Here is a 17,846-nt window from a genome sequence, read left to right on the forward strand (position 1 = left end):
GAACATCATTTATTGTATAGCCATTCAGGTATGTCCTGTTAGCTATTTTTGTTCCTTTATCATAATTAGATATAAGTATCTGCATAGTGTATTAATTATAAGTGTACACTTACAAGAAGGTAGAAAAACTGAGAGAGAATAGGTTGAGATGGTTTGGTCATGTTAAAAGAGAGAGATGACTCAAAGGTAGTGGAAAAACATAATAAAGAATAACACGAACATTTTGAGTGTGATTTAATGAGAAATAGGTGATAAAGCTCTATGGCGGTGTAGGACAAGGATGGCCTACCCCATATAGTTGTGGAAGAAGGGTGAAGAAGTTACAGAATAGCGGTTAGCGTTTGTACTTATATATACTCGTAATAATGCATATTTTGTAAATTTTTAACGAGTAATTGTTGAGCGACGGACGATCCAATGTGATTATTGTAGGTATAGTTATATTAATAGGTGCAGTGTACTCAGATTTTCGAAAACAACAAGTTGTTTTTGAGTTATTTAATCGATCTCATTTTCGGGCGGGTCGAATTATATAATAATTATTATACCTAAATATAGTAATATAGTATGTCACATCCGAAGGATTGACGACGTTCCTATAATCAAACTCGGCGTTCTTATGAAATAACGAAATAATAATCATATAATGCGTTGTAATTAATGTGCCTATAAATTATAATGCATACATCTTAATAGCATCCAGCAAACTGTTTTAATGTAATATCACAATATCATGAACTTAAAATTAAGTTATAATTCAATTACAGCTACTCGCAGTGTACCTATGTATTCGCATGTATAATATTATGAGTCCAAGTTAATATATATTTTGTATGTGTTTGTAGGTATTATATGGGTATCCGGGGTAGCTGATCTGTTCACTTTGGAGTGTTGGGCACAAATTTTTGGTCAATGCGTTTTTTGTGAGTGAAATTTGACTTATTGATGATTATCGCTGTGATATTGGAGTTTGCATAACGTATTATATTTAAAAGTCAACGAGTTTTGCGGACAACACAGACAATTAATGTACATTGTGAAAATCACATTTCTGTCATGTTTTATTTTTGAAATAAAACGTTAGTAATTATATCGATATTATATTTGAATATCGGCCTGATTTAGAAGGATATCTGTAATTTTATATCACTCTTAAAATGTTATTTCTGTTTTTTTTTTTGGTTTATTAAAATGGTTAGTATTGAATGTTTTCCTGTAATGGCTTTATTGAAAAATTGTTCATAAGTCGAGATATTTTTTAATATGCATGTAAGCACAAGTTCAACTAAATACCGACGAAAATAATAATAAAAAAAAACAAATAGGTATGTAGGTAATAGAAATAATAATATGTACATATTTCATCACAAGCGCTCCTCGTGTGAATATTATAAATACTTATGCACCTGCCATGAATATGACGAATTTTATTTTTATAAACTCGTTTCGATACATGGAATTGAAAAAAAAATCGTATATTATAAGTATATTTCACTCACATGTACCTACCCATATTATAATTTACTTCATGTAAATTAATTAAACACAGCCGTGGTGCATCGAGTTATTTTTTTCAGCGAATTATAATTTTATTTTGTTAAACGCATTACGACGGTAGTTCTTACTAGTTACTACAGTTTACCGAATTTTTCCAACTGTAAAGCATAATCTATTATTTTATTCGCTTCTTATACGAAAGTATTATGACATTGAAACGGTAGGGAAATTGTTTGTAACTAAAATGAAATGAATATCTATGTGTTTGGTCATTAGCTCGTGTAAAATTTAAGTTATATGTAAATGGTCGTGATTGTACTATCGCCTAAACCTATTCGGATAAAATTTCTTCAAGAAGAGTTCAAGCGTTTTAAGGAAGGTCGCAAGTCATCGGAAGCAATTCACAACGTGTCGGCTAACTATATTAAAACTATAATATATACGTCCACAAAACGATGTTAGTAAGTACCTAACACATGTTCGTGAAAAGAGTAGTGACCGAAGATTAACGGGCATAGACCGTTGGGAGCGAATCGACTCAAAATGTGATCTGTTTGGGCGAATAGTTATGTACCGACTGGGCGAGTGTTTATTTCACAAAAAAATACCGCTTGGGTGAATAAGTATGAATAGGTTTATAGGTAAATTAATTTATATATTGAAATGATGTATAGCAATGCACATTGTCAGTTAAGAAATAAAGCCACAAACAAAATACATAATAAACAATTAATAATGAACTCTTAACTTGAAAAAGATATTGGGTTTCATCGCAAAACGTTCTGAAAAATTGCAAACAGTATGGACAATATTTTAGAGGAAATAATATTATGTAACCTACATATTTTCGTATATTTATAAAAAAATAAAATGTTCGAACTTTTGAACGGATAGTAACGGGTATTATATTCTGAGTAGGATCAATTTAAACGGTTCATAATTATGTATATATATTTATATAATAGGCTTAAGCGCAGCGTGTAATTAATACATGTAATTTAAAAATATATTATTTAAACGTCTTAAAAATGGCATGTGCCCGTTGTACGTATATAGTAAGTTGTTCAAATATTCAGCTTTCCCAGCTAGCCATATACATTTATAATATGATGGCCATAATAAACGAATCTATAGTTGGTCCTGAATATTCTATAGGTACGGCATATTACAATATATAATACAACACAAGTATAATAAAGATCAAGCTCGGATTAAGTCTTACAGAGGCCCTGTAGAGGCCGATAGTCGGCTATGATTCTAACTAGATGAAAATATATCTAAAAATACTGTCCTATCACTAACAATAAGATTTAAAAATTGGAATTCCTTCACATAACTTTATAATTATCAAATATTGCGGTCACTGAATCTAAGCCAAAAGACAACAATTTCAAACAAACGAATACATAATATGAATGTATAAATTGTTTATAAATTATATACAATATTATGTAAATATCGCAATGTATAATAATTATATAGTATTATATGCACCCCAAAAATAAAAACATTATTGTTTAAATTTAATATATTATCAATCAAATTATATTATTGTTTTTTTGTACTAAGAAATTAGAGAAGTACAAACAACCCCTGGATATAACAGTTTCAGGTCGATTACAAAATTAGCTTCTTACATCCGTGACTTAGATCATATTATAGTGACTTGTATATGATCTATGGTCCGTGGCGGAAGCGTGCCCCCTCTCCAGGCTATCACTTAATCCGGCTTGATAACGATATTAAATATTATAACATATATTTACGCTGCAGCAATGGTGCTTGTTGACTGCATGTCTGTATGTACATTGTATACTAGCCTTAAGTAAGTGTGTGTGTGTGTGTGTGGAGATATATAATAATATATATTATAATGGAAGGGTTTTTATTTTGGAAGTTTAAAACAGTTCGCGGGTGAAAAATAAAAAAATATTGTGTAAAATAATTAATCGATTATTGTCTTAGATCAGGAATAGTTGAGTGTCGAGGACACCAACCGGATAAGCGTCGTACAACAGTGGTATCCTCATTAGCGGAGTCGTCACCACCGAGATACGACCGGTGACCGGAACAGCGTGACTACGACGACGGCGGCCAGCACTAGCAACCAACGTGCCGGACATTCTGAACCGGAACCCTTTCCGGATCCGTGCCTTTGTTTGTTGTCATGATGCCGGACGCCGCCACCTCCACTGCCTCCATTACCACTTCCGCCTCCATGAGCAGTTTGTGGAGGTTTTTTTGTGGATTCTAATGGATGCTTCTGTTGTTCCTGTTGTCGTTGTTGGTCATCCGACGATTGGTTGTCCCCGTCGGCTGTCGGTTCGCCCTCCACAGGCACCAAATTTTCCTCGTCTGCACCACCAGACTCTTCGTCACCATCTTCTTCTGGTTCCGGCGGTGGTGCTTCCGAAGTGGTTGGAGCGCTTGGCAAATGCAGTTCTGAAAAAAAAACATAACGGCACTTTGCGTTATAAGACGTAATATTATCGGGCACGGTATAGTTAAAAGGTATTTAAAACATTCAGTATAAATTATTATTAAAATCTTAATTTATTACAAATTTATAATATTAATAAAATAAAAATATTGGTTTAGTTTTATAATATAATATAAATTTTTTTTTATTTTTTTTATTATTTAAGAAAATTTACAATCTATATACAACATATAATATTATTATAAATTATAATAGTACGTGTTATTGTTTTCAATTAAATACCTGCATGGTCTTAAATTTTTTTTAGGTTAAACCAGGGTTTGATATTTCCTGGATTTTCATTGTTTTAAACCCTATTATTAACCCTATTATATTCACTATTTTAAAATACAAATTTATAATAATTATAATAGAAATAGAAAATATAGTTAAACCTAGAGGGAAAAATGGCAAGTCTTGCTCTCAACTAACTGCTTGAAATTTGGTGAGTGATTCGGCACGCTATATTTGGGCACAGTATATTTTATATGCATGTTCTCAATTTTTGATTTACGAAGTTCACTACTTACTGGAAATTTTTCGGCAAATGATTTATGTAAGGTTTCATTATGACGTTTAATATTGAAAACTTTAAAAACAGCTACTGTCTGGTGGAAAATCAAATAAACTGGCAAGGCTCCTGAGCTTATACATAATATATTTTACTATCGGTTTTACTTTTTTTCTTGTCTGCGGGCCGTACCCGTCACGCCGGTAGCTATTTGGTTACCGCTGCAGTAGAATATTATACGATAGACGCTGCAGTTATCACACGTAACATTAAATTAAACTTTGTTACATAAGCGTATATACTGCAACTAGAGGATAATATTTTACAGAGATAAATGCTGTCTTGCGAGTATAGGAAACGAGACGGTGACTCCATATATTGTATACTTAATGTATTTATGACTTTGAAAACTTGGTAAGACAAAAGAGAAACGTAAAAACAAAATAAAGTTGTTAAGAGGACACAGCAGAGCACACCAGTATAATTTTTTTCTACATCTTATGATGACGCACGTAATATACTTACCTCTCATTCATTGATAATACTGTGATTATATTGTTTACATTAAGCTATTATATAAGTCATAACATTTTACTACTAGACAAGCAATGCTTGTATGGGAAAACGTAGAGGACAACATAGAGGATGGTTTTTGTTTACTCGATTACTCAAAATATTATGCTAGTGCGGGGTAGTAGGGTAATATATTTTGATATATAAATCGTATTTTGTCGTCAAGACAGAGTACATCACTGCAAGTTATGCTGCAAGTTATAAAAATATAAACAGTTCTTGTCTAGTAGTATATGGTCTACATTATACAACTATTACTATTATGTTAGGTATAATATTCTTTGAGTTATAATAAAATATTTTAAATTTTAAGAAAAATATTATAAAATGATAATTTATTATAAGTAACCAAAAAATTAAATTGGTTCTAATAACTTTTTAAGTGCCCTCTTAAAGTGTTCACATCAACACCGTTACAGGGTCACATAAATTAATAAATGATAAATATCTTTCTGAATAAAATTACTATTGATTGTTTTTACCTAAATGGCTAAATGGATAAACTTTGATAAAAAAAAAATTGATTTAAAGATATTCATCCTCGATAATTCCATTTAATTTTAATTTTTTTAAAGTTGGAGAGCTTTAGAATAATAGCCAATCATTATTTATTAATATATTATTGAAAACTACTTTGTACTTTTCAAATAGGTAGAATACTAATATAAATATATAACTTATAAGGAACCTTATATTTAATTTTCAAGCTTTCTGGTCAAGTAAATTTTTTTTACCGATACTTACAGAAAAAAAACTAAAAATATAAAAAGTAAAAAATGTTTTCTTTTAAAAAAAAAATTAACCCTTAAAAAAACTAAATTTTGTTAACCTCCCACTTTTAAAAATAACCCTTTTAAAAGGGTAAAAATAACCCTCTTAAAAGTAAAGATTACCTCTTTTTAAAAAATAATTTTAATTTTAGGTTTTTTTATTAACCTTTTTAAAAGTTCAACCATTTTAAACAAAATAAAAATAAATTTAACCCTTTTTAAATTATCCTATCTTCTTCACAGGTCTAATCTTCACATTAACATTCATTTATATATATATATATATATATATATATATATAATTGAATCCTAGTTGCATTACGGCTTTGTCGTGAAGTATTTGATGGTCTTGGTCGTGGCATGGTATTGTTAATGAGAATATCGGCACAATAAAGCAAAGTCGTACGTAGCAAATGCGTGATTGTGTAATTATAATACATTTATTTTATTTTGTTTTTTGTTTATTTAAATCATTGCTATTGATTACAAACAAATATTATTATAATTATTATTATTATTATAGACTAGCTGCTCCTGCGCACTTCGTGGCCCGTAAAAAATGACAATTCTTAAAAAAATTGTGATTGTTCAACTCATTTTTGGTGTAACTCATTACTTATTGCAGTAAGTGCATATCAGCCACCCTGGTAGGCAATGTGCGAAAATTCGATTCGCTTGTACTTGATCTGCCCGATTAACCAATGGCAACCAATAATAAATAAATACTTGATCTTATTATTTCTTCTATAACCAATAGCGACCATTTATATAAACAAACATTTCCATCGTAAATCTAAAAATCCCTGTTTGAACACTTCCCCGGGCTTCTATTAATTTGTCGTAGCGTGGTGTTATTTAGCCTATAGTTTTCCTCGATGAATGATCCAACAAAAAAAATAATTTTTCAATTCGAACCAGTAGTTCCTGAGATTAGCGCGTTCAAACAAACAAACAAACTCTACAGTTTTATATATTAGTATAGATGTATCGAGTACGTTATACATTATAGGTACATAATAGAAAAAAACACACGTTGGTAAAATATGTTAAATCAATACATTCATTGCTCCACTCAAAATCAAATAGTTGCAACTTGTAATTCAATAAAATTATTACCTAAAAAGTATTACCTATATGGTTAAATTATTATTTGGCTATTGGCTTCTTAGTTCATATAGGGCTTTATTATTATAATATTTTAATACATGCTAATAGCTATTATAGTATTAGTGATTTAATATCATATTTTACCATTATGTTATGTATATATTTTAAAAGTAACATAATATATTAATATCGTATTTTACTTAACACATAGTTTGATTTCCGTTAAATGTTATCTAACTACCATTCGTTATCATATTGTAAAAAATGTTTAATATACTTACTAATTTTCGTAATTTTCGTAATTTTATCATTAATATTGTTATACATGATCAGAATCATGTTGTTCATTCATTTTTAACTTTTCGTCAATACTTTTAGAGATGAATAATAATATAATATGTAATTGAATAAGTACACGAAAAACGAAAAAATTCGTATAGACGCGTCAAAATGTAAGTGGGTATTGCTGTTTGGTATCAATGATTTTATGTGGTTAGAGAACACATTACTTATATGCTGTACGATAAGATACGTGATATCGTGGAAGGTACAAGTTTGACTTTTCAACACACCTTGAAGTCTTATGGATCCTTCGGCTTTACCCAAAGCGTTTTTGGCTATACACAGATAGCCACCAAAGTCCTTGGGTTCAAGACTCGTTATGGTTAGGTCCATTTGCAATGAATATTCGTTTATGGGAGTCTCCGACATTTTATACTTGGTGTTGGGCATGAGATCGCCTCCTGGTGACAAAATTAAATACAGTCAATAATGAAAATGATTAGGTAACTTTTCAATAAAAATATACAAGTAGGTATATTAATTATTAATACATATGAAAATAATAAAAACTTGTTTAGTTTTTTTAATTATCAGTGGAAATGATTTAATCCCTTTTTATTACGAAATATATATTACTTGTTAATTCGATTACAAATCAATAAATAATATACAAAAATTCAAATAATTTTTACATCCAGAACAAAGATTTAAATAAATTTTAAATGGAAAAATCCACTGTTTAGCAAATCATGAATAGTGATATAGTCAAATAAATCATATAATTTATACTAATTATTACGATAGTCAAACAATTTTCTTGGCTGAATCTCGCACAGTTTGACATGGAATATTTTCTATGCATATAATAATACCTATATCATATAGTTCAATGAATAAACTGTATGTACCTATATAGTCACTGTATATACTTCCCTCCTATTTGAAATAACGATAATTTTAGAAATTAAACTTTGCGCTTAACAAAATTACGTTTCTCTCAAAGTTTTACATTATGTATTTTATGTTTCTATTTAATGAGCAGGCTATAAAAGGAACGAATATGGTCGTGGGATATAATGTGGAGGAGTGGTTGGAATTTATTACGGTATGAGAATTTTGAGAGAGAAAGGAGTTGAAATTATTTGGAGTAGGTACACGTAATATTATAGGAGAGCAGAAGATGAGTAATGGCTTTGAAGTCACTATGAACTGTGATGTAGAGAGCAGGCTATGTTAGATATAACACTTGTATTTTAAATTTTAATATGATTATAGGTCAAAATTTCGAGAAAACATTTTCACAACGGTTTATTTTTAAAACTTTTCTTCTGATAATTGTTCATTGCAAAAGGTAATAGAAAATGCGTTACTCGCTGTTACGCCAATGTAGTCGGTTATTAGTGATCGTTTAAAGCGATAACATTTATGACAAGGATTCTCTATAATTCCTATGGTGTAATATGATAATATTATATTCATCTAGTGAACTAGTTTATAACCAATAATAATGAATAAATATAAAAACATTGTTTTCGATCATAATTTATTCAGTGTGTGCTTTAAAAGATTTTGGAATATTTTAATCGTATTTAAAATATAAGATAAAAATAGTTTTTCATAACGTCACATTAAATACAAATAAATTAAATCGAAAAAATCTCTGATCTGATATAATTGGGTAACTTAAGATTTCTATACAATCCGTAATAAATCTATACAATAGGTAATATTGGGGGGGGGGGGTACATGTATATAATACTGCATGGTGTGATAGAAGGGGAGGGGGGGGGGGTCAAATGATCCTACTTCATAAATTATTATAGTTGATGAACAGCGTAATGACTGTCGGATAAAAAATTATCTATTAATAACTCAACTATATAATTAAATTAAAACTTAACATTGTATGGCATAAATTGTACAGTTAAGTAAAATTTAACATTTAAAAAAAATACAAAATTAATATTTTTGAGTAAAAAAGTTATAAATAATACTATAAACATTAATTTAAGTTTAATTTATTATTTTGATAATTTCTAACTTTGTCAATGTGAGGTCAGTGAGACAGAGAAAAACCAAACACATAAATTATTAAACTATTCACTCAATTCACTCGATTGTGACAGAGGCTTAATCGATGATATTGAATTCATGCCGGCACTTTTCTCTGTTTTTACAACGAAATGAATAAATGTTGCGCACGCGGCCTTTTGTTAAAGGTTCACTCACTAGGTAATTTCTCATTCCATACATAGTTCTATATTTTACTTACACTTTAATCAGGGCCTGTCGGCATTATACGTCACAAGAGTTAGCAGATACCTACCAGATTCGAGGTTATGAACTTTTGAAGAGCGTATTGAAGCGTTTTTTTTATTGAATAAATGAATGACTAAGATAATAATATATAAGGAACCTACCTATATATTATATTGTATAATGCGTTTATATTGATATATATATATATTTAAATATGACCAACGTACAAATATTTTTGAATTTAATTATCACAATATTTAACACAATAATAGGTTGAGGTTTAGGTCAAAATGTTAAAATGTATTCGCTCGCTTCTGGCACCCATGGAAAAAATCCAAAATAACGACTTTGATAATATGCAAAAGTCAATAGCTCAAGCTTTAGTGGTTACGATTTCTATTAAGATTCCACGATCGCATTATTGAATACAAGTTATTTTGAATAGAATTCTGGTGATGAGAGTATCTGTCAGTATCAGATTCTCTCCATTTTTGAGTACATTTTTTTTATGTGCCTCGAAACGTCTATTAAATTAAAAATGTTATTTATTTTACAGAATATATTCTACTCGTGATCCCTCGGTGACATTTGTTGGGGAGCGGATGTAAAATAAATCAAGAAATACAAAGTCGAGTGATTGATATTTTGGTGCTAGGTATATTATGCAAAAATGAGGAAGAGCTATATTTAAATATTTTATTTGTTTTTGTTATGATGCAAAAATTATTTACTGTTTAAATTATTATTTACAGTAGTGAATACAATATGTAACAATCAATAATAACTCACGTAGTGGATTTAATAAAATCAACGACAATTAATATATCAAAGTTTTTCAAGATAATATAAAATATTCTACGACAGAAAAGTGTTGACAATTCTACGTGATTTGTAGTGTAATTCAGTGATGAAGAAACAGAGAAAGATAGAGAGAGAGAAGGAAATAAATTGGTAGAGGTAAACCAAAAATTAATATTTTTAAATTGAATAAAATTGTTACTTTATACTATATAGACTGTAGAGTATTGGTAGTATCACTCGATTAAAAACAAAAATATTATTTTAAACTAACATTTTGCAAATATATATGGTCTGTATAAATGTTCGATTAATACTGTATAGGAAATCGTGTTGATAATAGTTCAAAGCAATTATATTTTGCCATTTTCCTTAAACTTTCTTCGAATACCAATATCGATGTCAAAGGAAAATCGTTTTATGCCAAAATACGGCGAGTAAGTAAACTGCAGCAGTTATAAATTTATATATATTACGGAGAAAACGATCGAAAACGGTACTATTATAAAGGGTGAGCTAAGGGAAGGGGGCGCCTGGCACGTTAGCGGTGGACGTGGAGAGAACCGTAAACGAGCGAATGCATATAAGGTGTGGGTTTTGCGTAAAAATTTTCCATGTCGTTATCGTACTCGGAAAGGTCTTGGTGGGGCGAAGGGAAAGGTAGTATGAGGCGCCGGAAGAGAGGACGACTGCACCGGAAACGCAGATTTTATGATCCTAAAGACGGTGAAAACATAACATGTGTCGCCAAAGCTCACACCCTTCGTGCCGCACCGCGATCCGCGTTGGTTATATATATATATATATTCAAAGATTTCTTCGACTCGCCGCCACCGACGCCCCCTTCAAATGTGTATATACCTATTCCTCGAGAGTGTGCGTGCGTGTAAATAGTATAGTTTTCACCGCCTTTACAATCAGAATAAAAACATTAAAGCGATATTCTTTCCGGCTGGTCTTGCTACCCCACCCATCACGCGACATAAATGTCCACATATTGTGTGCGAGACGACGGCTACACACAAATCCCGCGCAGCAGTATTAAGGTGGATAAAAAAAAAACAAACACAAATACGTATACGAAGTAATACGACGTGTATATATAATATTATATACAGACCATATAATATCGAACAGTATAGAAATATCGAGAAAATAAATCGTAAAAAAAACGACTAGAAAAGGATAGTTTTATCGGCGACGACCGTATATATAGCCGAGCGATCAGAGGATTTGACCGCCTGCCGCCGCCGCTGGACCGATGTGGTTTACGTACATAATGTTATTTATTTCTTGCTGCCGCAGAGGCTTACTCGAGGATTTCACCGATGGCCATCGTTTTTCGGACCGATAGTTTAACCCGGCGAAAAAGTCCGAAATTCATTAAAACTAATTTATATAATGTAGATACCTATACATTATACACACTTAGTGGAGATGAGGAAACGTGCATAAATTCAAATGTTTGAAAACGGGAAGAAAATAATAGCGTTTTTAAATCATCGGATACCGATTATATAGGTCTAGCACAGAACGCGTTGTTTGTCATTGTTCCATTTAAGTGGCATGTGCATTATTTTTAAAGTTGACACACCATAAAAAAAATCTTTCTTAAAAACACATTTTGTTTCTACAACGAATCACGAATGCAGTATGTATTCTTTATAGGATAAACATACTCGGTCTTGTGGTCTTAGAACTAGACTTCAGAATTTATTTTTTTAACATGTTAGCAGCTGACATCGAATGGTATCACATGAGTCATGTTGATTGCAGGAAGAAAACTGGTATGAAGTACGAAAAACCTATGGTTGTAATTTAAGTATGTAAGTAGGTACTTGATTTTCGTAATGAATTATATTCCTAGATGATTCGCTGTAAAAACATTTTATTATTTCCAGTCGCATTAAAAATATAGATATTATAAGTATCTAATCAACATTATATAGGTACTGCACAAATTAACCATTTAAAACGAGAGTGACGTAAAATGCGTGAGATTTAAAATAATAATATTTGTGAATAAGTACGTAAATATGTGCCTTCATAACTTTCGATTACACTGTTCCTGACATTATTCCTTTCAATCATCAAGGAACTAATGATATCACTCAAAAATATTAGGAGATTTAATTTCAGCTCGGTTTGACTTCGCTCAATGTATTTCTATGCATTATACAATATACTAGGATATGTTGTTATTGAAATAACTTATATGGCCTGCTTGTTTGAAATTAGATTCTGCTCATGAGACGTAAGTACTATACACGTGGAACTTAACCACACTTTCGAAAGTCAGCGGTAAGCTCCGACTGTTTCTAATCAGAAATCCCGAGGCGATGAATATAATAATAATAATAATAACACATGGAACACATTTCAGTCTAATTATTATCATTTTGGCCGCGCGACACCCTTTATACGCCGTTATCGCGCACAGCGTGAAATATTGAACGGTTAGTTGGCGTGCGGTCCGCGGTTGAAAAGTATTAAGGTCCATAAACCACGCGTCACATATTATAATGTGATGATATAATACAATCTCCTATTATAACGGAAACCATTCTCACTTTATATAATAATTATATTATTTACCCACAAAACAGAGGTTAGAAAAAATTTTAAAATTTTGATTTAGATTTATTTTTCGGAAAAAAGTACAGATTACTGCAGATTACTGCAGATCACTTCACTATATTATTGTATAGGTATTGGTTTTCACACACTCGTCGTTACAAATATTAAATCCCCCCTCTACCACACATATGCGTACACACAGCCCACATAGAGATGTTTAGAACAAATCAAAGTGCATTAACAATTTATTGTATACCTTCTACACTCGTAATAATAATATTATACAGGCGTAAATGTGTCGTGTGTGTTCAAGGTGCAATGTACTCGTATAAACAGTAGTTGTACAGTCATTATTACTATTCTGGCTCTTCAGATATTGTATAGTAATTTAATCAAAAGAGACGTAAAATCAATAAATGCTCGACCCTTCTTAGTTTTTTTTTTTTTTTTTTTTAATTATTCGCAAAGAAATTTCTTAAGGACTTCGTGTTTATAATGGCACGCGTTATTCCTCTTCTGTTATTATCAAGAAAATATTTCGAATTTCCTGTATACACATTATCATCGTCCAGCGTTTTCAATATATAATAAATATTTTTAATATAGACATTAAACATTGTACTAAGTGCGTTCGGCGGGACACGTTTTAAACATTATTTTTAAACAATTGAGAGTAAACAAAAGAAATCAAAGACGAAATAATATTGAACAACAGACGACAACGGTTAAAACATAAGATAAAAAGTACTTGTATAACGTAAAACATTATTATGTTTTATACTAAAATATAACTGTCGTTTTTTTGTGGAATATGATATGAACCATCGAACGAATCTTTCAAACGAACGAGACGATTCGTAGTGTTCGGTGGTGGACAAATAGTATAGATACTGCGGCTAACTGCTAAGGGTGTTCTCCGTGTACGTTTTCAACGAAAACTACTCCGGATATGCTTGAGTTCTCGGGGAGGGGAAAGTGGTCTGGTTAGAGCTGGTTGACGTGTAGGGTGGTTGGCTAGTGACCGTTAAAATATTATAAATCAAATAGCAGCCCAGCCGTGGCAGCAGGTTGCAGCAAGTCACTGATCTCAATTAAACAACGGTAGATCTTATTTGTATTGTGTTTCGGACGATGGACAATAAATAAAATCTTGTGCGTAGGTATACTGTATAGCCGTATAGTTAAACGGTAAAGTGTGTTAGGGAATGAATATACGCACACAATTGTGTATGCGTTTGGAGGTAAACAAATGAGTTTGCAATACGGCGGCGAGATTACAATTACAAGAATGTTTAGTTGAACATAATATTATTTTATTATTTTTGTATAATAATTATTTAACATACGAAAATGAATTGCCTTTCAGTGATTATATCGGTATAACAACTTAAAAAGTTAGGCAAGTATTACCAACACAATATTGTCACTTAAACTACATTAAAAATAATGTACACACGGAATCGTGTGCCGCCCATATTTTTAATGTAGCTTAAGTGACAATATTGTTGGGCGGCACACGATTCCGCACAATATACCTTATTGCCTACCCGATTCCACACATTTTCGTAACACAAAAGATTTTTATGTAACCCAAATTTAACACAATTCCGCATAAAAATTGTTGCGACGTTGCCAGTTATGAAGAAAAATAATTATAATAATAATATTAAATAAAACAATTAATAATTAAAAATACATTTTATAGAATGTATTTCAATTCTATCGGGAATAATATTTTAGTTTGATTTGTATGCATAAATATTAAATATATATACTCTATTGTTGAAGTAAAAATAAAATAATACAAAAATAGTCAAATAAGTTAAAATAAATAATTAAAATTGTTGTCAGAAGAGCAGCGCCACTTTAAAAGTTGATCGCATTTGCGAACACCAACAAATCTATGTTTATAACCATTAACAACAGCTAGTCCCTTATTTCTCTCTGACACTATAATACAAATTTCTGAATTTTTTTAACTATTCATTTTAAAATCTAAACTCACCCACAATTCATAAGTCAACTGACAACAGTAAGACACAATAATGCGATGGCAGTATATAAGTACGAACATGTATCGAACAGGTAACTGATGAGTCCAGATAAAACATAATATATGCAATACTCTGTTGACTATTCAGATAAGCTAGTGTTTGGGGAAAAACCAAAATAATGATATAATCTTAAATGGCTGGAGCTTATAATATGATTTATATGTAATATTAATATCAACCATTTTTATGTTTAAAATAATTTTTATAATACAATCGACAACGTCACAAATTAGTTTTGTGCGGAATCGTGAAATGAAAATGTATATGCGGAATCGCGTAATGTGGAATCGGGAATTGCCGAAAAATATAATATATATTATATATTACAATACAGACGTCACACAATAGGTTATGAGATATAATGATGCATTTTGTACGGTATTGGGTATTTGGGTCTTGTATGTGCGGTTGTGTATTTTCCAGTACAATACGATGAGTGACGAGTGATGATATATTGACATATGATTATAAAGTAAAAAACAGTGTTATTTTATTTATTGCATGATTTGAGACTAGTTTTAAAACCATTGTTGAATTCTGGTTAAAAATGATTTAAATATAAAAATAACTGAGTGTTAATCAGTATTAAAAATTTTAATCGGTTCAAAATGCTGGAGTAAAAAAAAAAGCGTGAAGCCATAAAATTAACTAAAAAGTTAAGCCGATGTTTGAAATCCAACAAATTATTGAAACTGGAAAAAAAAGCACCACCAAAGCTGGAACTATTTTTTTTTTTCAGTTCCACGCCTCGATCAGCGTAATTGTTATAAATGGTTATTGGCCTACTGCAGTAGTCGAAATGGAAATCGAAATCGAGATAATAATAATAATAATTATTGTCTATAATCCACGCACGAAACGTATAACAAAGTTAATACAATATTAATAACACCCACAACACAAAGTCATTTAGATTTGTTTATTCGTAAATCATTGATTGACTTACCGTCTATTTTTGCCCAGCTGTGCATTGCTTTCGGCGAGGTTTCGACATAACACTGAATGTGCACGTTGCTTCCGGTCGGCGCGGCCACTAGTTGATTGGTCACCTTGATCATCGGATGAACTGAAACATAAATCGATATCTCCTCAACGACTGCAAGGTCGTCGTGTTAATACGGGACACGGGAACCGCGCGATTATTGGCTACGGCGATAGTAATAATAACGGTGTACCATAGTAAATAGGTACTAAAATATATAGACTTTTAGTAGGTATGCACGCATGTATATGGCCGAGGCGGCAGTAAATCCGTTGTTATTGCTGTTATTACCAAATTAAATCTCCCCTAATGGACCGTATCGTGCGACCGTGGGACGCGGCAGACGTGCACACTGCACACCACTACGCACGCATACACACGTATAAACGTGCAAAAACCAGTATTAATACCCATAATGGATTTTCAGAGTCCCGTTGCCTGCAAGTGTTTCCTTTTTCCCGGGGTGTTGTGTGGTGTGTGTGTGTGTGTGTGTGTGTGTGTGCTCGCAATATGTTGGCGAGGTCCACGAATCTTTCGATTTCGACGCAAAACTTACAGTGTATCTGAACGTTGAACTCCTTGCTGACCGTCGGCGGCACGTTGTTCTTTGCTATGCACAGGTACTTACCCATGTCGGTCCTGTGCACGTTGCTAAGCTCCAGCGTGTCACCCTTAACAGTGGCTGACTCTAAAAAATACGAATATAATATTAGCTATAGCCATTGTTGTAAGTTGTAACTTTTCACTACACAGTATTACATGTGGGGGGTTGTGGCTATAATTATGAGAGCTTGAAAGGTGATATATCTAAAAATGTTTTACGCAATTTGAAAGCCGTAAAATGCCAGAATAAATAATAATTAATTGTCAATAGATTAAATATGTATGTTAAATAATAATTAATAAAATACAAACATATTAATAGAAGAATAATAATATTTTTATGAAAAAGTTTATTTTTAAGTATGCAATTGTATAATTGTATATTTTATTTTTTACAAATATTTGTGTAGTTTTTTCAAACGAATAAAAAAAAAGAACAGTTTCAATATTTTAATTTTTTTTTGCGGATGGTCCCGAAGGCCTTGTTTGGATGCTATTTGACAGAATTTCTAATTGGGCTTGGGCACCCGCAGGTTTCTGTCATGCCCGATTGTGGGATGGCGGTCTCGCCGTCTAAACAGTTACCAACCCAGAGAGCGATTCCGTACGTGGCCACTCCGGCCCCATTATTTTAATTGTAACATTTGATGTAAATCATAAACGAAAAAAAAGTCGTTATCAATATGGTAATTATTATTATATATTTTCTATATTGATTTGAATGTTACTGAAAATCACATTTTTAGTTGGTAGAACATCGTTTAAAGCGTTCTATAAAAAAAAAATGAAAATGAAAAAGTCATCAAGCTTACGTTGATATTTTTAAAGTTGGAATATTAATTACTATTACGTGTTTAAATAGTGTTGCGGGGGAGATGGGTAAAGGAGTATTATATTATACATAGGGTATACTATGCTCTATTCAAGTTAAGAAAATATACAGTCGGCGGTCGATTTGTGCGCAGGGGCGGGGAAATTCTACACCTACACGGCAGGTGTATAGATAGTAAAGTTAACTCTGTGGGGGTGACAAACGGGTGTTGCCTGACTGCCACCGACGAAAATTGGCTGTGTTTCTTAACTCGGACAGAGTATAGTAACCAAGTGACTGTCTACAAGGACACGGAGGTCAGAAAGATACCTTGTAATATAATATAATCGATAAATATCTCATTTGATATATTGGTTACGTCCTTAACGGGTTTTGCGTATATTATTATATTATTGTAGACGACCATTTAAATTATTTTTAAGTAGGACAACGTGTTTTTATTAGTTTACAACTGCAATAAATATCTACAAGAATAATGCGTTATATACATCACTTTATTGTATCTATGTAAATAGGTACTAA

General features: G+C 31.5%; 1 protein-coding gene across 3 annotated transcripts in view; it reads right to left on the reverse strand.

The window, feature by feature from the left end:
• Positions 1–3,273: 3,273 nt before the first annotated feature.
• The window catches only part of LOC132942980 (lachesin-like), a 150,089-nt gene continuing 135,516 nt past the window's right edge, over positions 3,274–17,846 (reverse strand). For all 3 annotated transcript variants that reach the window (XM_061011722.1, XM_061011720.1, XM_061011721.1), the window contains 4 exons: positions 16,446–16,577; positions 15,854–15,973; positions 7,510–7,680; positions 3,274–3,939 (listed from right to left, as the gene is read on the reverse strand). In XM_061011722.1, the coding sequence (XP_060867705.1) occupies positions 3,539–3,939; positions 7,510–7,680; positions 15,854–15,973; positions 16,446–16,577 (824 nt within the window). In that variant the 3' untranslated portion in view covers positions 3,274–3,538. The remainder of the gene's footprint in view (positions 3,940–7,509; positions 7,681–15,853; positions 15,974–16,445; positions 16,578–17,846) is intronic.

Source organism: Metopolophium dirhodum, chromosome 4, assembly GCF_019925205.1.
Source record: "Metopolophium dirhodum isolate CAU chromosome 4, ASM1992520v1, whole genome shotgun sequence".
In the NCBI taxonomy this organism is placed as follows: Eukaryota; Metazoa; Arthropoda; class Insecta; order Hemiptera; family Aphididae; genus Metopolophium; species Metopolophium dirhodum.